The sequence below is a fragment of the Cheilinus undulatus genome, linkage group 15 (assembly GCF_018320785.1).
Source record: "Cheilinus undulatus linkage group 15, ASM1832078v1, whole genome shotgun sequence".
Taxonomy (NCBI): Eukaryota; Metazoa; Chordata; class Actinopteri; order Labriformes; family Labridae; genus Cheilinus; species Cheilinus undulatus.
Window position 1 is genome coordinate 47,413,174 of NC_054879.1, and position 26,238 is coordinate 47,439,411.

The 26,238-nt window shown below is 39.0% G+C and overlaps 1 protein-coding gene across 4 annotated transcripts in view; it reads left to right on the forward strand.

The window, feature by feature from the left end:
- Positions 1–26,238, forward strand: part of dip2a (disco-interacting protein 2 homolog A) — a 167,562-nt gene that overhangs the window by 128,279 nt on the left and 13,045 nt on the right. For all 4 annotated transcript variants that reach the window (XM_041806693.1, XM_041806694.1, XM_041806695.1 and 1 more), the window contains 18 exons: positions 6,997–7,194; positions 7,306–7,397; positions 9,837–9,947; positions 13,070–13,193; positions 13,279–13,388; positions 13,495–13,597; positions 15,918–15,982; positions 16,434–16,527; positions 16,934–17,053; positions 17,206–17,320; positions 19,504–19,643; positions 22,543–22,679; positions 22,766–22,846; positions 23,534–23,661; positions 23,796–23,910; positions 23,995–24,196; positions 25,056–25,156; positions 25,397–25,477. In XM_041806693.1, coding sequence (XP_041662627.1) covers positions 6,997–7,194; positions 7,306–7,397; positions 9,837–9,947; positions 13,070–13,193; positions 13,279–13,388; positions 13,495–13,597; positions 15,918–15,982; positions 16,434–16,527; positions 16,934–17,053; positions 17,206–17,320; positions 19,504–19,643; positions 22,543–22,679; positions 22,766–22,846; positions 23,534–23,661; positions 23,796–23,910; positions 23,995–24,196; positions 25,056–25,156; positions 25,397–25,477 — 2,117 coding nt within the window. The remainder of the gene's footprint in view (positions 1–6,996; positions 7,195–7,305; positions 7,398–9,836; positions 9,948–13,069; positions 13,194–13,278; positions 13,389–13,494; positions 13,598–15,917; positions 15,983–16,433; positions 16,528–16,933; positions 17,054–17,205; positions 17,321–19,503; positions 19,644–22,542; positions 22,680–22,765; positions 22,847–23,533; positions 23,662–23,795; positions 23,911–23,994; positions 24,197–25,055; positions 25,157–25,396; positions 25,478–26,238) is intronic.

Sequence of the window (26,238 nt, forward strand, 5' to 3'; positions counted from 1 at the left end):
TCTGCCAGGCTGAGCAAACACTGAGGTGGCAGGAATAGTAATACATCAGCAGGTAATTGTAAAGCCTCCCTGACTCTGGCACATAAACAGTACCTGTGGCATGGCAGACCTCAGTGTGAGCAGAAAAACACACAGAGCTGAAAATGACTGGACTCCATCTGCTCCTGACAGAGAGGGTGTTTGATTTGGCAGGGACATCTCACCAGCTCAGGTAAACAATTCTGAATTCCACTTAACCAAAGTGTTCAGCAGGGTGTGAAGAGAAAATAGTGACAGAGAGAGTGAGGCCAGATCAGAGAGAGACGGAACGGCGCCTGAAGGAAGGCGGATTTAGAGAGTCAAGAAAGAAACTTGACCGTTTCAGATCGTTCTCGCCCAAACTTTATCTGGAAGGGTTTTCTTAACCCATCAGGACCCACTGTAACCCAGGTGTCACATGACCTTCAGATGTCCTGTAAGAGAATTTGCATAGTTTTTTCTCGACTTAAACTAAAAAAGTCCCTGACTGAACACACTGAACATTCTGATGGGGTCACGTGATTGGTTGAATAATTAAAAGTGAAAAAAATGAAATACATGTAGAAAAAAAGTGGCATATCTTGTGAAAGCAGTGATGAAGAGGGTTCAAAAGAGGCAACAGTGAGATTAAAATGGCAAAAAAGTTAATACAGAAATGCAAAAAGAGAAAAAAATGTGAAGAAAATTATGAAAAGTGGTTAAAAGTGACAAAAATGGGTTGAAGAGGCAACAAAATGTTAAAAAAAAAGCCAGATAAACTTGTAAAAGCATGTCAAAAACTGAGTTCAAAGTGGGAACAAATGGCTAAAAATAAAATACAGTTGCAGATTTTTTTTTTAAATAGGCAAAAAATAGGGAAAAGTGTGAAAAACGGGTTACAGAAATGCTTAAAGGTGCCAAAAGGGGTGGAAAATGGTGAAAAGCTGTTAAAAAGTGTCAAAAAAGGTAAAAAGAGGAAAAAAGTTGCAAAATCTGGCAAAATGAACTAGGAAAATGGGATTCAAAAGTGAATTTAAAGTGGAAGAAATGGGCAAAGAGTGGGAAAAAGTGGCGTAAATGAACAGAAGCAGCGGTGAAAAGGGGTTAAAAAGCACCTAATTCACTGATCTAGCACACATGCATTGATGCCATCAATCAATCATGACTGTGGAGGGCCCATTCACTGGGTTTCTGTGTTGAAAAACAGCCCCTTATCTCATGGGTTAAACAAACAGGACTTAAAAAGACTACACAGCTAACCTTTAACCCTTTAGCTTTTACATATAATCGCTCATATCTTTTTTTTCAGTTCATTTATTCCTGGGGATGTAACGCCACATTCAACTCACAATACAACAGCATACAACAAGATTTAAAATGAAACTGAAGTCAATTCATCACCAAATAAATGTCTTAATTCAACACTCTGACAATAACATCAGAACAGTCCCTTTTCCCAAACTTTATTTTAAAGGCATGTTGTTGGGTTTTTTTTTACACTCGGTTTTATTTTCTTCATACAAAGTGACACAAATAATTTCTTACAAAAAGATCTAGTGCAGGGATGTCACACTCAAGATCCGGGGGCCAAATCCGGCCCGTGGTACAGTTACAGCCAGCCTACAAGATGATATCATATTCTGATTGCAACTAGCCCTAAAATATGAGGTCTGCAGATTTCCTACAGTGTAAAAATGTAAAATTAACCTTGATGATATCAAATATCCTTAGGTCTTAAATATGTAAAAAAAATTAGGGAATAAAAATAATTAGAGAAAAAGAAATGTGAGAAAATAAATATGTGTTTTCTTTTCATATTTTCAACTTTGCATTGCACAATTATGACTTCAATCTTTTAATTGGACTTTAATTTCATATTTTGACAATTTTCAATTTATTATTTTGACTTTTCTCTCATATTTTGACTTTGTCAATTTATTATTTTCACTTTTTATTTCATATCATATCTTTGAGCTTTTCAATCTATGATTTTGACTTTTTATCCAATCGCTAGATGCTTTCAATTCATTATCTCGACCTTTATCTCATATTTTGACCTTTTAGGTGCACCATTTTAAATTTATAAGTCATATTTTTGTCTTAAGAACATGATTTTGCCTTTGAAAGGCATTATTTTAACATCTAGTTTTGTGTTTTGACCTTTTGCACCTTTTATTTCAGATTTTGAGCCTTTTAACTGATAATTTTGACTTTTTAAATCTCAAAATCATTTATCATCAGTGCTAGTTTTTCCCCTTAATTTATTACTGGTGAAAATGAGGTTATCATTTTGGTTAAATGTGGACCCTGTTAGGCCCTCAGGTTAGTCCTTAATTCAGAATCCGGCCCCCCATGTGATTGAGTTTGACACCCCTGACCTAGTGGGATATACAGCACCCTCTGCTGGTTAAGAGTTATAATATCTTTCTTTTTGCAAGTCAATCAAACCTCCACATTTGTTTCAAATCTTAATTGTATTGCCAGCATCATTAGATCATTTTTATTGCCCTGTCATATTTATAGTTTAATGATAAAGAATCTTTGTAATTCACTCATGAGAAAAAAGTCTGATGTTGCTTTTCCAAAACAGTTCCATAAGCACCAGTCCAACAGTCTGCTGTCTTGTTCAGCATTTTGCTTTAATACTACACTGTGCTCCAAATTATTACGCAAATAAGATTCCAATTAAACGTTTAATTTTTATTTTCAGTCATGCTGCTTTTCCTGTCAGTTTCCATCACTGACAGTCTCAGACAGATGTGGCCTTTAGTTTACCAGGTGAGCTTAGTTAAAGGGAAACTACTTAAGGAGGTTGTTCCACATTAGTCAGCAAGTCACAGGCGGGGTTGCCAGGTCTGCAGTTTTCCCCGCGGAATTGGGCCACTTTTCACGACCTGCCACAGGGAGGATTTTTTTTGTCCATGGGTTGAGCGGGCCCATTTTTTATGTCTTTTGTATGAATATTTAGCAGAACAAACTACTTTATTTACACTAAAATACAGCAGAGAAGCAAGAAAACATGGCACACAGACACACACCACACACAGAGAGGCAGCATGCCTGTGCACACAGAAGCAATATGTGTGGTGTGGCAGAGGTTTACTGGCTTACTTTGAACTTTAGCATTGGGCTTGGACTGGTTTTGATCAACCACTGGGCTGGTTTTGTTGCACAGACCTGGCAACCCTGGTCACAGGGTTTATGTAAAATGGGGGAAAAGAAAAGTCTTTCTGTAGGTGTAAATAGTGCAATATCCTTCAAAAGGCATGAAAACTCAGCGTGATATTTCACCAAAACTTAAAGGAGATCATGATACTCTGGAAATATTCGTGTATGATTCAGAGTTCAGACCAGTTTGTTCAGCTAAAGGCGGGTTAATGAAAGCTTATGTTTTTCAGACCTGAAAACTCAGTCCTTTGACCACACTTTAAAGTTCAGGATGACCAAGGAAACAAACTGACTTAAAACAGGACTAACTTTAAAAACACACTTTAAAGAATGAGGCTGAATAAAGAAAATGACCTCAGCTGACACAGGTCTGTTGGTCCAACCTAAAACTCCTCTAATTTATTAGTGTATGTGGCCAAAATGTATATATGCTGACATTTACTCACAGCCAAAATATCTGATGTAAATGTTGCTAGAATTTGGATATCTGCTGATACGGATATCAGGCTGATATTATCGTGCATCCCTACTTATAACTAATGCCCACAAACAGGAACGATTTCAATGAGCTCAGAAATATATGAAGACTAATTTTCAGTCAGTTTAATCCACTGATGAATGCCGTGCTACTGGATGATCCAGATTGGAGCAAAACATGTGGAGTTCCTAACGGCCCGTTTCCTGCCATGGTATAAAAAGAAGAACCGTGCCTTCTGGAGTAAAATCATTTTCAGTGTACCATCCTATGCAGCAGAAAATCCCACTCAGGCATCAGCTGCTATGAGCATAAAGAGAGGAAGATCATGGTGTGGCCTCCATCATCCCCTGACCTTTAACCCCACTGAGAACCTGTGGAGCATCCTTAAAAGGAAGCTCTGAGGTGGACAGACGACAGTTTACCTCCAAACAGCAGCTCTGGGAGGAGATTCTGGCATCCTCAAAGGACAAACAGAAACTAAACATGGACTTTAAAGTTGAATGGATGAGAGCGTTGTTATGGTGATATGAAAGAAGGGCTTCTGTGTTCATATGGAACTGGATCTCTAAAGATGTTTTTACTGAAATGGCTTTGCTTTGAGAAAATTACTCCAAATGCAAAAAAATTACATCAGATTTATGTTTTCAGTCCTTTAGAAACTATAGACTGTTTTTAAAACCGTGTTTTGCAGAATAATTTGGAGCACTGCATTTTAAGTTATTTTGAAAAAAAAAAAATGCCATTACCATCATTTGTAATTTCATTGAATCAAATCCAGATGACAAAATAATTGTTGAGGAATGAAAAATCATGTTGGCTGCCAACTTTATGGACTATTTAGGAAAACTTGAACACAAACAGTATGTTCACAATAATCTGGAACAGTGTAAGGCCCTGGGTGTAGATGGCCTAGAGCACTGATCATCAACTGGCGGTCTGAGGGCCACATCAGGCCCCCCCGAAGCTTCCTGTCCGGCCCCCAGAAGATCATCAAACTCAAAAAAGAAGGAGGAAAAGAAGATGCTGTGGATTTAAGAGTATCTTTTGGCTTTGAATATCTGCAGCTGTTAAATCCCATTACTATAAAAATAGCTTTAGAATGACTTAACATTTGGTCTGTTTTTACAGAAATTCACTTGTCAGCCTTTATTATTAAATATTTAAAACAAAAATGGGTACGACTGGCAGAAATGTTGCAAAAATAACCAGATAACGTCTTGAAAAGGGGTTAGAGAGTGGCAAAAATGGGTTGTGAAGTGGAACAAAGGGACAAAAATTGGCAGGAAGTTGATGATTATTGAAAAAATATTACTGATCGAATTCACTTGATTTTAAATATCAAACTTAGCGAGGACTCTTTGTGTCTGTTGTTCGGGTTGCCAGATATACAGTTAAAGAATACACACTCTAAAAAACTTCTGGGTGTCCTTACTTTCTGTGCAAGAAAAAATATACTACTGAAATGGATTGACCCCAAACCTCCAACAATGGCTGGATGGCACAAAATCATTTTTGATATGATACCTATGGAATACTTAACATATAGGCCTAAATGTAGGATGAAAGAATTTTTTAACATTTGGTCCCCATTTTTTAAATATATTGGGGATAGACTTTCAGGTGTTGTGCTGAAAGGTCTGGTTGACTGTAAATAAGAACTTAAATTTATCTTGCGGATGATTTACGCTGGAGACTAAGAAGCAAAACTGTAAATTCTAGAAGGTGTTTCTGAACTATACATTTTTTAAATCCTCTATATATACAACACTAATGTAATGTGCCCCCCCCGCTGGTTTTTGTTGTTTTTTTGTTGTGGTTATTGCCCAGTGCTTAGGTTTTAATGCATTGGGAATCATTGGGAGTTGTAATCTACTTTTACGTTCTTCTCATTTGTCATATAGACCATCTACTATTAATATGTAATTTAATGACCTTTTTTCTTTATTATTATGAAAAACTCAATAAATAGCCTGTATGTTAAAAAAAAATTGGCAGGAAAAGTGGTAAAAAGAAAGCTGTGGCAATGATGGGTAATAGAGGACTAAAAGGGGAAAAAAGTATCAAAAATTAGTTAAATGTGGCAAAAATGTTGCTAAAAAGTAATGAAAAGGGGTTAAAAAGTGGCACAAAGGGGATAACACATTCAGGGAAATGGTTAAAAGGAGGTTAAGGACTGGCAAAAATTGGGCTGAAAAGGCAAAAAGTATGAAAAATGTGTTAAATGTGCCAAAAATGGATGAAAGAGTGGCACAAAGGGGATAAAACATGCAGGAAAAATGTTCAAGAAGGGGTAAATAAATGACAAAGATTGGGCTGAAGAGGCAAAATGTACCAAAAATGGGTTAAATGGTGTAAAAATGTAGCAAAAATAGCCTGGGAAGGTAATAAAAAGGGTTATGGAGTGGAACACAGGGGCAATAATTGGCAGGAAAGTGGCAAAGATAATCAAAAATGGGTTAAGAGTGGTAAACAATATTACAGACATGATCAAATGAAAAAAATGGGTTGTGAAGTGACACAAAGGGACAAAAATTGGCAGGAAAAGTGGTAAAAAAGAGGTTAAGCTGTGGCAATGATGGGAGAAAGAGGACTAAAAGGGGTAAAAAGTATCAAAAATGAGTTAAATGTGGTAACAATGTTGCTTAAATGTAATGAAAAGAGGTTAAAAAGTGGCAAAAATGGTTAAAAGAGTGGCACAAAGGGGATAAAACATCAAGACAATGGTTAAAAAGGGGTTAAGGAATGACAAAGACTGGGCTGAAGAGGCAAAAAGTACCAAAAATGGGTTAAATGGTGTAAAAATGTAGCAAAAATAGCCTGGGAAGGTAATAAAAAGGAGTTATAGAGTGGAACACAGGGGCAATAATTGGCAGGAAAGTGGCAAAGATAATCAAAAATGGGTTAAGAGTGGTAAAAAATATTACAGAAAAGTTTCAAAAGTCTGAAACATGAGTTAATTCTGGTGCTAACTCACCACTGGGGAGGGCCCATTCTGTGGGATTGTCAGGGCCCCAGCCAGTCCTGTGTTCAGGCCTGTGACCATGTGGTCTGCTGCATTATGGATAAAAGGGATAAACCTCACTGTTAATGCCTAATACCCTGGTTAATCTAAATACTAACACAATGATATGTTAATCAGACCAAAGTATCTATTTCATTTATGAGTCTTTGAAAGTCTGGACCCCAGAGTCTCTGTCAAGACTAGATCCGGCCCTTGTGAAAATGTACTTGACGTTAGGTCAGGCTCTACGTACTCGTACTCGTACTTTAAAAGGCTTAAAAAGCCCAAAATAGTTCTTTAAAAAAACAAAACAAAATAACCTGACAACCCGTTTCCTTCTTTTTGTTTCTAGTCCAGCATCCTGATCCCAACCAGCCAAAGCCAGAGGGCCAGCAGATGAGCCCCCTAGAAGGAGAGCCTCTAGAGGGGGTCAACAAGTGGCCGCCCTCCTTACCAGCAGCCTTACAGCGGTGGGGAACCACCCAGCCCAAGAGCCCGTGTCTGACAGCGCTGGACAATTCTGGAAAACCCGTCTACACACTCACCTATGGTACCACTCCACCTGTGGATCTTTAAGCCTACATTTAAAAACCATCCCAGAGTCTTTGGTTCCTTCGTACAGAAAAGGGTGAATCCCTGATGTTCCTGTTTTTCTCTGAAGGTAAGCTATGGACCCGCAGTCAGAAGCTGGCCTACACTCTTCTGAACAAGCTGAGCACCAGAAACGAACCTCTGCTCATGCCTGGAGACAGAGTAAGTAATGAGCAGAGTTACATTCATGGGTGGAGCTTCTTAGAGCACGCTTACACCTGGAAATTTGTTCCCAAACACACTGAAGCTCCAAAGTCCGATTAGTCTGACTAGTGTGAGTGCTCCATAGATTGTGCAGAAATCCCCGTAGTCATTAATGTTCACTGTGTTTGATACATAAAAATCTTTGAGTTTTAATTTCAGATTAGTTTTTTTCTTTTGTCTTTATGGATCCATATATTTTTAAAATTCAAGTGACACTACTGAAGCACACATGTTCTTAAAGCCCAGGTCGTCCTGGAGAAAAGCATGTTTAAAGCTCGACTGTGACCACAGAGTCGATGTTTGATGAGCTTTATGACAAGAAGTCCAGGAGAGACACAATGGTTAAAGGTCATATATTATGCAAAAATCCCTTTATCAGGTTTTTCAAATGAAAATTTGTGCCCCTGGCTGGTCAATCCCCTCAAATATCAGAAAAATCCATCCCCTCCCCCTTTCTCTTTCTCCACCTTTCAGAAAATGTGTGCTGAAACAAGCCAGTCTCAGATTTTACCCTCATGATGTCATGTGGGGAGTTAGCCCCGCCCCCAGGTTCAGTTGGCCCTTCCCACTTTGAAGAAAGTTCCACCCTCCTCTCCTGATCCTCAGAAGACCAACAGAGCCTTAGAGGGGCGGAGTCAGGGGTGGAGTCAGACAGCTCATTAACATCTAAAGCCACAGACACAGAAACAGCTCATTCTGAGCAGAAAAGAAGGGGTTTTTAGACATGCAGAAATCAATACTGGAGTGTTTTTTCTGCAACAAACTTCACAGAAATGTTTTGAGGACCTCTGAGACCGATATAAACTAGCCTTAAAGGGTCAAATATGTGACCTTTAAAAAGTAGCTGAGAGCTCGAAGGGTAATGGCCATTTTAGGTCTTGAGTTGAATTCAAGCATCAAATTTGAATTAATCAAATGAAAATTGAGGAGTAGCCTGTTTGAATGTATTTTTAAAAATTGTATGATGTGTATTTTTACTTATATTACATATATATTACATATGACTTACATATTCCTTTGAAAACAACTAAAAATAACACTTAAACTAACAAAAACTGAACTTAAACAAAGCATTTTAGAAGCAAAGTAAAAACTAAACTAACAACCCAGCAGGAGAAATTAAAAAAAAAAAAAAGAGAAAGAAAAATCAACTCTAACTAGAACTCTAACTTGAAAACTAATAAAGCTAAACTAAGAGTGAGAATTTAAAAAATAAAAGCCAAGTTCAACTTTAAACCACTAGTTAAATTGATGATAAAAGTCAAATTTAAATAAAAACAGTTACATTATCAGCAACTATCTTGTTTCTAGTCATGGAAACCACATTTGATCATGATAATAGCTGCACATAACAACCTCCGTTTCATCCTCCCTGATTAAGGTGATATTATAACAGTGATACTCAACGCCTGGCTCTGGATTCACATGTGGCTCTTTTATGTCTTAATTTGAAATATTATTCCCCCAGAAAACCTTAAATAAGGGAAACTTTGACCTCAGAAATCATCTATTGCGAGTATTGTTAATAAGTTTTTGTTTCACACAATTATACAATTGTCTTTAATTGCCAACCTTAATTTCTTAGTCTGTATATTTCCATTGCCCTGATTTGCATTTTTTGCCTTTTTTTTTTTCCATTTTTTGCCACTTTTAATCGATTTTCACTTAATCAATCAATCAATCAATCGTTTATCGTCATTGTCATAATAAATATAACAATGAAATTTTGTTTAGAGCATTCATACACTGCATAGCAGGAGATGTAATAAAGTGCAAAAATGGTGCAATGATGTGCAAAAAAAGTGCAATCTCTGAGTCCCTTAAACACCCAGGTTGTAAAACTAGCACACTATTCACACTACTATACAATAACTGCTTTAAGTCTGCTTTTGCCACGTCTTTTGCCACTTTTGTCCATTTTTGCCACTTTTTACCAGTTTTTTTGCCACTTTTCTCCCATTTAAGCTGAATTGCCATTAAAAGCCACTCTTTTTCCCATTTTTTTCCACTCTTTTTCCCATTTTTCCTACCTCTTTGCCCGTTTTAGTCACTTTTACACACATTTTTTGCCCTGTTTTGTTGTGTTTTTTTTTTTTTTTACCATTTTTGCCACCTATAATTCAATTTTTGGTAACTTTTCACCCATTTATGCCACTTTTCCCTCCCAATTTTTTCACTTTTTACCCATTTTTTGCCATTTTATGTCCACTTTGCCTCATTTTTACCCATTTTGCTGCTTTTCACTAGTTTTTGTCCATTTTTGCCACCATTAACATATTTTTAATGCCACTTTTCACGACTTATATTGTGGTTCTTGCAAAGGCATTTTTCAACAGTCTTGCTCTTTGGTTGAGGAGGGTTGAGTAACTCTGGTAAAACATATCTTGTGTTTCACAGGTCGCTCTTGTTTTCCCCAACAACGACCCGGTGATGTTCATGGTGGCGTTCTACGGCTGTCTCCTGGCAGAGCTGGTACCCGTGCCTATTGAAGTGCCGCTGACAAGAAAGGTAAAAGACAAAAATCAATCCCTGGGAATTTTTTGGGACATTTTTCATTTGTGGAACAAACCCAGGGAAGAGCAGTAGCGACCCCTGCTGGACGTGAAACACCTGGATGACTGACAGAGAAATGTGCAGCTGTTTCAGTTCACTTTGATTTATTTGTAATGCAGAATAAATCCCAGCGTGTTATGAGGAATTCCAGTTTCTAGCACATTTATCAGCTTAAATTGAACCAGATTCTTCCACATGAGTTACACAGGCTGAATTTTAATGCCTGTTCCTGATTGTCTGTTAGAAGCATGCTGTGGATGCTGCGCTGAAATAAATAAGATCTGAGCGAGTTAAAATGATCCATAACTCTGGTGAAAATACTAGATCACAGGCCGGCTGTTTTTCTCTCCATCTTTCTGCCTTTTCTCTCTTCTTTTTCTGTTCTTCTCTTTTTCTTTAATCTCTCCAATCTCTTTAAACATCTTTTCTCCACAGCATCTTTTGCTCAGCACGAGCCTGATTTTATTAGCACAGTCGATCAGCTGTGAGTGAGTGTGTGTCAGGATGAGCTTTGATGCTCAGCAGTGGAGTTTTTAATGGTGATTGGCCGTCACTCGGCTTTCTCACCTACTGCTTCTTTGATGCTCCGAGGTTTCTTCCTCTTTGTCTGCCATCGCCCTTCTCTCTCCTAGTCGCTATCCGCACATCCCTCAGAGCAGTGATACTCAACGCGGGGCTCTGGAGCCACATGTGGCTCTTTTGTGATGATTTGTCAAGGTCAAGGTCAAGGTCAGCTTTATTTATAGACAAACAAACAGAGTTTGTAACAAAGTGCTGTACAGGAAAAACAGAGTATCTTTAAAACCACCAAGTAGAACATCAAGACACATCATGACATTGCAAGTGTGTTTAAGACATAAACATAGAAACATAATAGTGACATACCCATAAGAATGCAATCTAATCTAATTGCGATTATTTTTCCCAATATTGCGATTTAATGTGCAATTATTTTTAGGTTCCCCATCTCATGTGTTGTTTAACAAACACAAGCAATAAATCACTCTAAATTAAAAAGAGCACCATATTAGATAAACAAAACTAGAAACACAGAACTTTTAAAAAAGAAAAGGCATTTTGATCCATATCTTTTCTTGTTTTTCTTGCATAAAACACACATAAGGGAGAAAAGTAAGATTTTTGTAAAAATAAATAAATATGTAAATAAAAATGTATATATATATATATCCACAAAAGAAACTCTGTTTGCATGTAGTGTAGAGCAGTGATACTCAACATGTGGCTCTTTTATGACTTAATCTGAAATATTATTCCCCCAGAAAACCTTAAAAAAAAAAAACTTTTTTTGCCATTTTCACCATTTTTGCCACTTTTCACCCATTTCAGCTATCTTTTTCCATTAACTACCGCTTTTTTGGGGGCCATTTGCAACCTCTTTTGCCACTTTTTTCCCATTTATTCCACTGTAATCCAATTTTTTTGCCCTTTTTCACCATTTTTTGCCACTTTTTGCCCATTTAAGCGACCCTTTGCCTTTACATACCACTTGTTTCCTTTTATCCAAAATATTTGCCTCTTCTTTTTTGCCACTGTTTTTCCCCATTTTTGCCCTTTTTCACCTTTTTTTGTCATTTTTGCCCATTTAACGTATCTTTTGCCATACATACCACTTGTTTCCTATTTTTTTGCTCACTTTTGCTACTCCTGACTGCTTTTTGCCCATTTTAGTCACATTTCACTCAGTTTTTTTTTTTTTTTGCCACTTTTGGACCATTTTTGCTGCTTTCTGACTTTTTTTCACGTTTTTTTTCCTAATTTTTGCCCCTCTTCATCCATTTTTGCTGCTTTTTGACTATTTTTGCCACCTTTAACTTATTTTGATTGTACTTCATGCCATTTTTGCTACTTTTCATCTCTTAGATTGTGGCTCTTGCAGAGATATTTTTCAACAGTTTGGCTCTTTGGTTGAGCAGAAAATCAGAAAATCAAGAGAATAGAAGTGAGTCTTTAAGTGTGTTTGAAGCAGTCCACAGATCAGCTGATCATATATGTGATGGTAGGTTGTTCCAGAGTGTTGGAGTGGCGAATGAAAATGCCCTGTCGCCAAGTTTACGGTGTGATGGTGGGATGGTTAAAAGTCCTTGATCTGATGATCTGAGGGGGTCTGGCTGTACTGTAGGGTGTTAAGAGTTCTTTGAGTTGTTTGGTTTGTGGCTCTTTGATGTCTTAATTTGAAATATTATTTCCTCAGAAAACCTAAAACAGGAAAACTTTGACCTCAGAAACCATCCATTGCAAGTCACATTAATCAGTCTGTTTCCCACACTTCTACAGTTTGCTTTATGTGTCAACTTTTATTATTTTGTCTGTATATTTCCATTGCCCTTAATTGCCAATTTTTGCCAATTCTTCAATATTTTTGCCACTAAATCCATTTTTACTGCTTTGAGCCCACTTTTGCCACGTCTTTTTGCCCATTTTTACCACTTTTATCCCATTTTTTTTCTCTTTCATCCCGCTTTTTGCTATTTACAATTTTTTGGCCATTTTTTGCCACTTTTCGCCCATTTTAGCTGCATGTTTTCATTAAATGCCACTCTTTTCAGCATGTTTGCCATTCTTTACTGCTTTTTGCCTATTTGTCCTACCTTATTGCCTGTTTAAGTCACTTTAACACCCAATTTTTGTCTATGTTTATGCTGTTTTTTGACTACTTATGCCACCTGTTATTGTTTTTTGGTAACCTCTCACCTATTTTTGCCACCTCCTGCCCTTTGTTGCAACTTTTTTCTCCCCATTTTTTCGCTTTTCAACAAGTTTTTGCCATTTTATGCGCACCTCTCCCCTTCCGCCCATTTTTGGTACCTTTTTGCTGCTTTTTTGATCATTTTTTGATCTTTTTTACTTATTTTTATTGCCGCTTTTACCCATTTTTGCCACTTTTCACCACTTCGATTGTGGCTCTTGCAAAGGCATTTTTCAACTATTGGCTGTCTGGTTGAGTCGGGTTGAGTAACGCTGCCTCAGAGCATCTTTTCCTCAAAGTTTATTCTCTGAATTTCACTGTTCTCCCAGTTTGCCAAAGTTGATTTTTTTCATCCTCTCTGGTCCCTCAGGATGCAGGGAGCCAACAGATCGGCTTTCTGTTGGGCAGCTGTGGCGTCACGTTGGCGCTGACCACCGATGCCTGTCAGAAAGGCTTACCCAAAGCACAAACAGGGGAGGTAGCGACTTTCAAAGGTAGCGCCTTATTACATTTCAAATTTGAATATCTTTATTTCTGGTGGGATTACGTTTGAACTGACTTCCTGTCCCGTCACTGCAGGCTGGCCGCGGTTACTTTGGTTTGTGACAGATGGGAAGCATGTGGTGAAGCCTCCTAAAGACTGGTACCCCGCTATACGGGACGCCAGTAATGATATCGCCTATATAGAGGTATGATGTGTGATTTTACACAACTTCTTTGTGTGGTCATTTTGGCTTAAACTTTTTACTTTATTTCTGAATAAAAATATTGTCCCTTCTCTTCTGTTATATTCAGTATAAAACCAGCAAGGAGGGAAGCACCATGGGGATCACAGTGTCTCATTCAGCCATGCTGGATCACTGCCACGCTCTCACACAGGCATGCGGCTACGCTGAAGGTGAGGATGACGCTGGGTTTTTACAAACACTTGATGTATCTCCTTTTTTCTAAATACTCAACATGGAGAGAAATGACGTTTTCTGCTAAAATGGGAAAGAAGAGTGGAGAAAAATAAAAATTCTTGGAGAATACAAACAGTAGAAGTGAGCTTAAAAGTATGAAATGTGTTTTTCCTTGTTGATACTGCAGGTTACAGGATGCAGAGTAAATTCATTATTTCGTAACAAAGAGCTTTTCTCCACACTTTTGCACCAATTCTCAGAGTGTAATTACAGTCTGCAGAGATAAATGCAGCAGCTCGGCTCGTCGTGTTTCTCCATCAGACCTGGGTCAGGTCTACTTAAAAAGAAACAAAATAAGGCACCTCAGTGTCCCAGTTTTAGTCTGAAAGACTCCTCACAGCACCTGCAGCCCCCTAGACTCCCAGAGTCTGCCTTTACAACTGAGATTGTGCAGTCTAATACTAAAACAGTAAATATCTACTCATGATCACACTCCCTGTGAGTTTGGAGTTAGATGAAACCAGTTCCTGTTTTAATGACCGTTGTATAATTCCTCCATGGTTAATTAAGTTCTGATTATCATTTAAACTGGTTTCAGCATAGACGTCATGGTCCATCCTAAATTTAAGCAGTAGTAATCTTTTATTTTTACACCTAACAGCCGATTATTTTACACCAAAGCAACAAAACAACACGTTTTATTGACTGGTGCCTGGTTCAAATGTTAAATGGTATAAAGCAGTGATTCTCAGCTTTTTCAGCTCATGGCCCCCAAAATAAAAGTATCAGACACCAGGACGCCCGCTGTACCTGAAGGTGGTTGAACACAGCCATGAACATTGCGAATTGCAAAAAATTGGTGAAAATGTGGTAAAGGGGATTTTAAAAGTAGCAGATATGGGTAAGAAGTGGCATATTAAAAAAAATATATAAAGAATTGGTTGAAGTGGCAAAAAAGTGGTAAAAGGGGATTAAAAAGTGGTAGAATTGGGTTAAAGTGGCACAAATGGTTGACAAATTTTGTGAAATAAGATTTAAAAGTGAGAAAAATTGGTTAAACTGGCAATAATGGGTTAAATGAGGCAGGATAATTAGCAGAAATGAGTTAAACTGGCAACAATCGGCATAAAAAGTGGTCTAAAGGGATTAATGGTGGCAATAATGGGTCGATGGTGGCAACATTAGGCATTAAGTGGCAAGAATTGGTTTAAAAGAGAAAAGAACAGGCAGAAAGAAAGTGGTGGAAAGGGTTTAATATTGACAAAAATGGGGTTAAAGTGGCAAAATTGGAGGGAAAAAATGATGAAAATGGGTTCAAACTTGGCGAAATTGCTGTACTATGGCAAAAGGGGGTAAAACAAGGCAAAAATGGGTCCAAATTGTGAAAAAAAATGATGAAAAGTGCATAATAGTAGTGGCAAGATCTGGTGGGAAAAGTTGTTAAAAAGTGGCAGAAATAAATACTTATTTTAACTACAGAACCCGATAACAGTTGAAACACTTTTGAATAAAATGAACTCATTAAAGACCCTGTAAAGTGAAAATAAATCTGTGTTTATGTCCAGGATGGTGTGGGTGTGTCTGTTGAATGAGATGAAGCCACGCCCACTCAGGAGAAATATGCTCCTCTCAGATTAAAAAATGCTACAATCTGATTGGAGGAGAGCACTCATGCTATTAGCCCCGCCCCCTTGACCTTACGTTGACCTCATGACCAGAACACAGCTGTCTGGCTCTGTTCCAGGAGAGACAAAGTCTGTTTTCTGTCTGTCTGTGTTCTCTCTGTTCTGATGCTTTCAGTGATCCATAGACCACTGAGGCTGATAGGTTTGGTAAATTTACCTCACAATGAAGGAAAAACAGCATTTAACTGACTGTTAACTTTCAATAAAGGCAGAGACATCAGCTAACAACAGTCTGGGCTGAGATGAACTGCTCTGTGGTTTTAGATTGGAGTGTCAGGGGGGCGGCGTCATTCCCTACTGTGAGCCAGTGACATCACCAGTCTACATATTAGCCCCGCCCACATTAAACCCAGCCAGGGAACAGGTGAAAAACTTTCTAACAGTCTAAATCCCCAATTTAGTCACATGTAGAGCTCAGTGCTTTCAGATGATTACAGAAACCTTATTCCAACGTTTCAGAGTGTTCAGACACACATTTAGGTTTTCACTTTAAAGGGTCTTTAAGTAGTTTCTCTCATTTCCACTCTATTTATTCTGCATGTGTCTCTCTGATATGTTTATTTTTTGTTTTTTAACATGTTTGGAGTTATCTGCACTGTCTGTTTTTCTAAATCTCTTGTTTGATTTTCAGCCGAGACCATAACCAACGTCCTGGACTTCAAGAGAGAAGCAGGATTATGGCACGGTGTTCTCACTGTGAGTGAACTTGAAACCGTTAAAAGAAGAGTTATATAAACTTAAACTGAAGAGATCTTTGCTCAGTTTGCTGATAAAATGTCCAGTTTTTTTGACTGACTTCCTCCTCTGAGGATTTTTTCTGTATTTAAAAATTTAAACTGATGGAGTCCTCTAGGACAGAACATCTTATCAGAATTCAAGAGTTTAAAACCGGCACAAATAAATCAGTTTTATATTACTTATACTGAGTTAGCTTTGGTTTACTCACAGCACACATGCTAAATGACACGCTGCTGCATGTTTACATCTTAAATAACAGCTGTAGAGCAAACTAGCATCATTCAGATGTCAGCTGTAGATGATCAAATCTGTTCATGCTGGCTGTTTGTTTGCAGTGACATGTAGTTGATTTCATGTTCTCTGACATGATGTTTGGTGTTGATGTGATGCTTTTCTCCTGTCGTTGTAGAGCGTTATGAATCGGATGCACGTGATCAGCATCCCTTACTCCCTGATGAAAGTCAACCCCCTGTCATGGATACAGAAGGTTCACACGTACAAAGGTGACTTAAAAATGCAGCAGAATCGCCTTTAATGGTAAATAATAAGCCATCTGTAATTTTGCAGGAACCCTGGAGAGATTCTGCCTGGTGTAACTGTTTTTTCCTTGCTGAAGATTTGACAGGCCTTGATGAATTGGAGCAATAGTTTGTTGGACTCATTGATTTCTAGTTCATCTGTATTAGCCCTGCAGAGGTCTGGGACAGATGGCCTGCTGTGCTGAATCAAATCCACGCTCTCCGTGTCTGGTCTGAGCCACGCTGAGTCACCTGGTAGCAGCCGAGTCCCGTCACGCTGCTCTTTGCTGTCAGATCTGATGTCCTGTGACGGACTGTCAGATTGGATGACAGAGGTGTTGATTGAGTGAATCTACCGCTCTCTTACGTCGTGCGTGTGCCCTCTTTGCAGCGCGGGTTGCCGTGGTGAAGTCGAGGGACATGCACTGGTCCCTGCTCGCCCAGAGAGACCAGAGGGACATCAGCCTGAGCTCGCTGCGCATGCTCATCGTGGCTGACGGAGCGAACCCATGTGAGTCCACCCGCAGATTCTCAATTAATACAAACCCTTAACTAACAGCCTGAGGCCCGGAGAGATAACCATTGATTAGTTTGGTCTGTGCCTGCTTGTATCTCTGCTGGACTGCTTTTGTTTGTGTCTGATATGCAGCTTTATCATCACAGGGTCGATATCCTCCTGTGATGCCTTCCTCAACGTGTTTCAGGCACGTGGGCTGCGACCTGAGGTGATCTGCCCATGTGCCAGCTCCTCAGAAGCTATGACTGTCGCCATCCGCAGGTGAGCAGCTGTAACTGCAACTTAAATACATCAAAACACACATCATAACAGCAGGGGCTGCTGGATCCTGCAGGGGGAGGAGGTGTGTTTGTGCTTTTTGAACACAGAAACAAGAGAAAGTCATGAAGAGGGATTAGGAATACAAGATGACAAAAAAGAACCGCTTTTAAAGGGGAAACTGGTTCTCCTTTTTTAAAACTGTGCGAGCATTTCAACTTTCCTGAGTCTGTGTCACATGTTTGCCTCCTTTTAAATTTCAATTCAGACAATGTGGTAACACTTTTTTAATTGGCTGTAATAACCTAGTAATTTTAGAATAATAAGTTTACTTTTGTCATGAATAAGGTGGAAATTACCTAGAATAACTAAATTTTACAGAGTAATATCACAGAAATATGCCAATATTAAGTATTTACTTAGTACTAATGTATAAAAAATCAAGTAATTTCTCATGATATTGTTGTAATTCTCTGATAATTAAGTGGTATTTTACAAAATAATTTCTTGGAAATAAGAAGATAGTTTTCCTGTCTAAGTTGCTTGATAATTCCCTGGTAATTTCTTTACTTTTATTTCTGTACTTTGGCCCACTGAAGTTAAATGAGTTCCTTTCTAATGAACTGTAAGAATTGCTTTCATTTTATCTCCTCCTTCTACTCTCTGTAACATTTTATTTGTCTAATTATTTTCTATAAGATTCAACACAAATGGGAAAGGGATCTTTGCAGTGAATACATAGAGGATGATTGACTGTATGAAAACTGTCTCCTCCTGACCAGACTGAGAGACATTCATAGGTTAAACATAACACCTTACATCTGGACCAAGATGAATCCAAGTTTATCTCCTCTAAGTTTGAACTGTGTAAGAGGAAAGGGGACTTTATTCACATTTTCTGGCAATGTAACTCATACCACAGTTTTAGAACTACATAACTAAAGAACTTAATGGTATCTACAAACTAAAATTTTAAAAGTCCCTGGGCTCTTGAAGCTGCTGGTGCCTCTGGAGTCCCACCAACCTCAAGGTGTAGGATCCTCCAGAGGCTTGCAGTCGTGTATAAACCTACTATTCAGCCCCTCCTAACCAATGCTCACAAGCAGAAACGGTTGCAGTGGGCCCAGAAATACATGAAGACTCATTTTCAAACAGTCTTGTTGACTGATGAGTGCCGTGCAACCCTGGATGGTCCAGATAGAGGAGTAGTGGATGGTTGGTGGATGGCCACCATGTCCCAACAAAGCTGTGATGTAAGCAAGGAGGGGGCGGAGTCATATTTTAGGCCAGAATCATGGGGAGAGAGCTGGTAGGGCCCTTTAGGGTCCCTGAAGGTGTGAAAATGACCTCGGCAAAGTATATAGAGTTTCTGACTGACCACTTTCATCCATGGTACAAAAAGAAGAACCGTGCCTTCTGTAGCAAATTGATCTTCATGCATGACAATGCTCCATCTCATGCTGGAAAGAATTCCTCTGTGTCATTGGCTGCTATGGGCATAAAAGGAGAGACACTCATGGTGTGGTCCCCATCCTCCCCTGACCTTTAACCCTACTGAGAACCTTTGGAGCAGCCTCAAGCTAAAGAGGCAGTTCACATCAAAACAGCAGCTCTGGGAGGATATTCTGACATCCTGCAAAGAAATTCAAGCAGAAACTCTCCAAAAACTCACAAGTTCAATGGATGCAAGAATAGTGAAGGTGATATGAAAAAAGGCTCCTATGTTAACATGGAACTTAGCCTGTTAAGATGTTTTTGATTGAAATAGCTTTGATTTCAGTAAATATGACCTCCTAATGCTGCAAACTCAACAAATGAACATTTTCAGTTCTTTACAACCCAAAAAATCTTTTAAAACTCTGTTGTGCTTAATAATGCAAATAATTAATATTACCAGTTATTACCTTTTAAGATTACATTACAGTTGCTGAGTAATTACACCTTTATTACTGTGTGATAACTCTAAAATGACTATGTTTGAATGACTAGATATTTAGGGGCCACTAAAATAAAGTGTTCACAGCTATGTCTGGACAGGGCATCACCCTGTCTCATATTTACAAATGATCCTAACGACTTGGTTTAAACTTTGTTCTAGAGATTTTGCTTGTTTTTCTACCCTAAGTTCAATGGTTCACACGTTTGTTGTTATTTAGTGATAATACGGGTGTTTTTGATCTCCACAGACCTCCAGAAATGGGAGTTCCTCCCCCGGGGAAGGCGGTGCTGTCGATGGGAGGGCTGAGCCACAGCGTGATCCGAGTAGACACTGAGGAGAAGCTCTCAGTTCTCACAGTGCAGGATGTTGGACAGGTCATGCCTGGAGGTACAGGACACTGCACAGTATTTTGCTGCTGTTAATGCATTCATCCAAACCATGTTTGATTGTAAAGCACACTTAACCCTTTATGGGGCAGGGGTGTCCAAACTTTTTCCACTGGGGGCCATATATGAAAAAATATAAGGAGGGAGGGGCCACGTTCACATCCTGAGGATTGTTAAGTTAGTAAAAACAATCTTATGATAGTTAAGATTTGCTTTGTGATTGGGTATGCTTAAATGGCAGACAAGGCATATAGCCAATCATTTTAAGGATTTCAGGGAGGCTGGTCAGATTTCAGGGGGCCCTGATTGGCCCAGGCTACTACTGGTTCCGCCCTAAAACACCATCACTACTGCTATAAGCCTTCATAATCAATCAGAGCATTATAAATCAAAATATTGTTCCTATGCTGCTTACCAATATGTTTTCCATTTACAGTAATGTCTTTGTTTAGTTGTAAAAACTCAGACCAATACATTTTTCGTGTCAAAATGTTTGTTTACAGAAATAGCACTGAAGCACGGCCTTGTGCAGTAAAAAACAACAAGTACAATACAGTCAAGCACAAGCTTCATGTTTAGATGTGGGCCATATTTCATCTATGTTTAGAACTTGCTACAGGCCAATCAAAAGGGCTGTATTTGGCCCCAGGGCCATAGTTTGGACACCCCCAGATGTATGGTCACTTTGGTCGACTTCCTTGGTGGCCTCCCCCTAACTCTCTGTGATGCAGCGGTACCATCATGCGTGAGATGAGAGCGTAGAGCAGTGATACTCAACGCGTGGCTCTTTAGTGATTATTTGTGGCTCTTCTATGTCTTCAATTGAAATATTTTCTGCCCAGAAAACCTTAAAAAAAAAGGTCAACTTTGACGTCAGACCTAAGTAAGCTACACTCTTGTGCAACTATAGCTTTAACTGTCAACCTTTATTTTTTTATCTGTATGTTTCTATTGCCCTCATTTGTAATTTCCCCCCTTATTTTTCCTTTTTTGCCACTTTTAATCAATTTTTCTGTTTTGAAGCCCATTTTGCCACTTCTTTTTCCCCCTATTGTATTATTTTTAACCCTTTTTTCTAACCAATTTTGCCTCTTTTATCCTGCTTTTTGCTATTTGCAAATTTTTCCCCCTTTCTTGCCATTTTTTTTGCTACTTCTTGCCCATTTAAGCTGCTTTTTGACATTGAATGCCAGTTTTTCCCCATTTTGTCACTCTTGCTGCTTTTTTCCCATTTTAGTCACTTTCCACTCATTTTTTGTAACATTGTCATCGCTTTTCGACAATTTTTGCTAGCTTAAAACTTATCCCCCCCCCCCCATTTTTGCCATTGTTTACCATGGTTTTGCAGTTTATGCCTACTTTGCCCCTTTTCACCCATGTTTTGCCGCTTCTTTACCCCTTTTTGAGCTTTTTTCCCACTTTAACTTATTTTCATGGCCACTTTAACCATTTTTGCCATTTTTCACCACTTAGATTGTGGCTCTTACAAAGTTATTTTTCAACAATTTGGCTCTTTGGTTGAGCAGGGTTGAGTAAACGCTGGAGTAGGGAATGACATACAGGGAAGGAGCCATAGGCCAAACTTAAACCCACGAAACTGCTCGACCATCTGGTGTTGGATTTTCAAGGTCAGAGAGACAGGAAGGAGCCAGCCTGTTCAAAGATTTATATGTCAGTTATTAAAGAAGGTGAAAGGGTTTCTGCCTGACACCTCCAGCACATCTGCAGAAGACTGACTAGATGGCAGTAAATATTAAAGAAACAAAAATGGTCTGCGTACCATCTATGGTAATGTTGATTATTTAGATCAGTGTTATTCAACCCTGGCCAACCAAATTGTTGAAAAATACCTTCGCAAGAGCCACAACCTAAATAGTGAAAAATGGTGAAAATGGGTTAAAGAGGTAAAAAAAAACATTGGTTAGATGTGGCAAAAACGGTCAAAAACTGGCAAACATAGGTGAAAAATGGCAAAGTAGGCATAAAATCGCAAAAATGGGTGAGAAGTGACAACATTGGGGAGGAAAAGTGGCAGAAAAGGGCAGATAATGGCAAAAACTGGTAAGAAATTGCAGAAAAATGAGTAACAGGTGGCAAAAATGGTCAAACAGTGGCAAAAATGGGTAATTGATTTCTAAAATGGGCATAAAGCATCAAAGAGAGGCAAAATTGTGAATAAAAAAGCAGCATTCAATGGCAAAAGGCAGCTTGAACGGGCGAAAGTGGCAAAAAATAAGCCAAAAAATGGGTAAAAAGATTGCAAATAGCAAAAATCGGGTTAAAAGTAGCAAAAACGTGGCCAAACCAAGTGGCAAAAATGGGCTTGTAGCTGTAAGAACTGTTTAAAAGTGGCAAAAAATGGAAATAGGGTGCAAAAAAATTGCAAATAAGGGCAATGGAAATATACAGACAAAAAATTAAAGTTAACATATAAAGCCGACTGCATAAGTGTAGGAAACAAACTCATTAATGTGACTTACAAAGGATAATTTCTGAGGTCAGAGCTTCCCTTGATAAAGGTTTTCTGGGGGAACAGTATTTCAAATTAAGACATGAAAGAGCCACGTGTTGAGTATCACTGCTTTAGATATCCTGTAGTCACGCCCTGTTTCTAAAACAGAATTATTTTCATTTGAGTTGCTTTAAGAAGACAACTGGAAGACTTCCTGTGAATATCTTAATAAAGAAATAATTAAAACAGATAATCATAAAACAGATTTAAAGAATATCCTAAATTCACGAAAACATGGATATTTGCAAGAATTAAGTTGAACGGATTTTTATTTGTTGAACTCTTTGAAGTTCAGAGATAAGTTGTCCAAAATAAAGTAAATAAATTCTACGTGTACTTGGAATGATTTAGTGAAATCCTCGTGTGACTGTCGTCATTGTGTCTCCAGCTCTGGTTTGTGTGGTCCGGGTGGAGGGGACCCCTTATATCTGTCAGACTGATGAGGTTGGAGAGATCTGTGTGAGCTCAGGTAGCACGGGCGTTGCCTACTACGGCCTCCCGGGTATGACCAAGAACGTCTTTGAGGTATGGGTCTTTTTTTTTTTCTTTTTACTAAAGGAAAGTGTGTGTTTTTACTGTCTGTGTTCTTAAAGTACTGTGTCTTTATGCAGACGATCCCGGTTTTATCAAACGGACTTCCCATCAGTGACAGACCCTTTACCAGGACTTCACTGCTGGGTTTTGTGGGTCCGGTAAGTTCCACCACATTCACTTAACGTCTTTCTACCTCACTTTACTGCCTCTTACATCATTGAGATAGTTTTATATGAAAACAGGCATAGAAAGTGGTTAAAGAGGTTAACAGTGGCATTATTGGCTAAAAAGTGGCAGAAATTGACGGAAAAGGTGGAGAAATGGGATTAAAAAGCGGGAAAAATTAGTTTAAACTGGGAATAATGGGTTAACTGAGGCAGAAGAAAGGCAAAAATGGGTTTAACTGGCAAAAATAGGCACAACAAATGGTGAAATGTGGTAAAAATGGGTGTTAAAAGTGGGGCGCCCAGACCGCCTAGTGATCTACAGAGCTACCCATGTACGCGGGCGGCCTGGGTTTGAATCCGGCCTGTGGCCCTTTGCTGCATGTCTCTCCCCACTCTGTGCTGTTTCCGTCTCTATTCACTGTTCTCCTTCTATCAAATAAAGGCACGAAATGCCCAAAAATAAATCTAAAAAAGAAAAGAAAATAACAAATTTGTGAAAAGGGGTTAACAGTGTTTATTATTTGTCATTTGGGTCCTTTTGTCTCTGCATATCTGACAGGGTAAGGACAGAGAAAGAAGGTTGGTAGTTTCTGAGGTTTTTAGTTTCACCTCGGCTGTTTTCATGCACGCTGTACTTTAAAGCAGAGACTCACTGACCCCTCTGTGCTTCTCTAACAGGACAGTCTGGTGTTTGTCGTGGGGAAGATGGATGGGCTGATGGTGGTCAGTGGCCGCAGGCACAATGCTGATGACGTGGTTGCCACGGCACTGGCTGTGGAGCCCATGAAGTTTGTTTACAGAGGAAGGTAAAAAAAAAGTCTTAAAACTGTATGTTTGTCATCCTTCTGTGCGCTGTTTTTTAACTCCTTACTGACTGAAGCCACACAGGAATGAGTTAGAACAAGTAGACCAGTGGTGACGGCTGTTTTCTGTCTTTTAGGATAGCGGTGTTTTCTGTGTCCGTGCTGCATGATGAGAGGATTGTAGTTGTGGCCGAGCAGAGGCCCGATGCCTCTGAGGAGGACAGCTTCCAGTGGATGAGCCGTGTCCTTCAGGTGCTCATAGTGCTCCATCTTTTTCACGTCTCATCACTTTTTTAAATAGAAGAAATAGAATATCTTCTTTCATCCTGTTTCCAGGCCATAGACAGCATCCATCAGGTGGGCGTGTACTGTCTGGCTCTGGTGCCTGCCAACACGCTTCCTAAGGCTCCTCTTGGTGGGATTCATATATCTGAGACCAAGCAGCGCTTCCTGGAGGGGGCCTTGCACCCCTGCAACGTCCTCATGTGCCCTCACACGTGTGTCACCAACCTGCCAAAGCCAAGGCAGAAACAGCCAGGTACTGAAAGCGTCTCCTGCATGAATTTGGATTAGATCAGTGATATTAAATGTGTGGCTCTTTTATGTCTTAATTTTAAATATAATTCCCCCTGGAAAACCTTAAAAAATGGAAACTTTTTTTGCCATTTTCACCATTTTTGCCACTTTTCACCCATTTAAGCTATCTTTTGCCATTAACACTGCTTTTTTTTCCCACTTTTTGGCCCTTTTGCAATTTCTTTTTGCCACTTTTTTCCCATTTTTGCCCTTTTTCACCACTTTTTTTTCTACTTAATGTTCATTTAAGCTACCTTTTGCTATTAAATAACACTTGTTGACAATTTTTTTGCCCATTTTTGCCACTTTTTCCCCAATTTTTTCCACTTTTATCCCCCTTTCACCATTTTTTGCCACTTTTTGCCCATTTAAGCAACGTTTTGCAGTTAGATTCCCATTTTCTTCCCTTTTTTTGACCTGTTTTTGCAACTTCTTTTGCCACTTTTTCCCCATTTTGCCATGATTTTACCACCTTTTCTATTAAATACCACCTGTTTCCTATTATTTTGTTTAATTTAATATTTCTTTTTTTTTTTTGCCATTTTTGCTACTCTTGACTGCCTTTTGCCCATTTTAGTCACTGTTTACTTATTTTTTTGCCAAGATTTTATCACTGTTTGACCATTTTTTGCCACCTGTTAGTAATTTTTTGTCACTTCTCACCCATTTTTGCAGGAATTTTTAACAATTTGGCCCTTTGATTAAGCAAGCTTGAGTAACACTGGATTAGAGGCAAATTCAGCAAATAGAACTGTTGTTTAGCTGCTGTGTGAATATTTAAGCTGATTTGAGTGTTGATTGGCTGATGTTTTGCTGCACAGAGGTGAGTCCTGCTTCTATGATAGTGGGAAACCTGGTGGCAGGGAAGAGGATAGCGCAGGCCTGTGGGAGAGACGTGGCCCAGCTGGAGGACAACGAACAGGTACACAAAGAAGAAAGACAGATAGAGAGGACATGGCTTTGACTTCCTGTTGTAGATAAATTAGTGCTGGTTGTTTTGTAATTTAGATTCTCCTTGCATACTGAACCCCATAACATTTCCCACCTTGTGCCCACATGCTCCTTACAGTTTATGATCTTATAAAATGATCTTATTTGTTTGACTTAAATGTATATTCATTACATTGACTGTAGTTAAATGTGTGCTCTCTCTCTCCTTTAGTTCCTGTACATACAAGATGTGCTGCAATGGAGAGCCCAGGCCACTCCAGACCATCCTCTCTTCCTTGTTCTCAATGCTAAGGTATCAACTCTTTTTACTTTAGCAATATACGATACAAGCTGGTAAAAACCTGAAATTATAAGGGATAATAGCTGTCATAAATCCTGGAACTAATTGTCCAAAAAAGTCGTTTTACAGCCGTATTACCTACAAGTGACATATAGAGCCGCTTTACTTGATCCCCCTTCGCTATGTTATTTATTTACTTTTATGTAACCTCTCATATTTGTGATGCACATACGTGTCATTTGTGCAACAGCGCAAACCCCTGCGCCGCCGTGCGCAAGTGACTGACCTAGGCAGCATCATGCTGTGGGGATGCTTCTAGGCAGCCGGCCCTGTAAAGGTAGAGGGTAAAATGAATGCACAATGAATCAGTATTCCTGGCTACCATTACACCATGAAAACAAAAGAACACTTCAAGCAACTCAGAGAAAATGTTATTGAAAAGTCTAGGTCAGGGGATATAGACAAAAATATATCTAAGGCTAAGGGGGAGGTCCAGCCAATTAGCGCTAGCACTCTCACCAATTAGTAAAATGGGGATCAGCTGAGTGATTGGAGCTGGAAGATCCAGTCACTGGTTCATCAGTATTCCTGGCTACAATTACACTGTGAAGACAAAAGAACACTCAGAGAAAAGGTTACTGAAAAGTCTCAGTCAGAGGATGGAGACAGAAACATCTCCAAGTCTCTGAACATCCCCCAGAGTTCAGTTAAATCCATCATGAAGAAATGAAGGAATATGTCACATGTGTAAATCTGCCTAGATCAGACCGTCC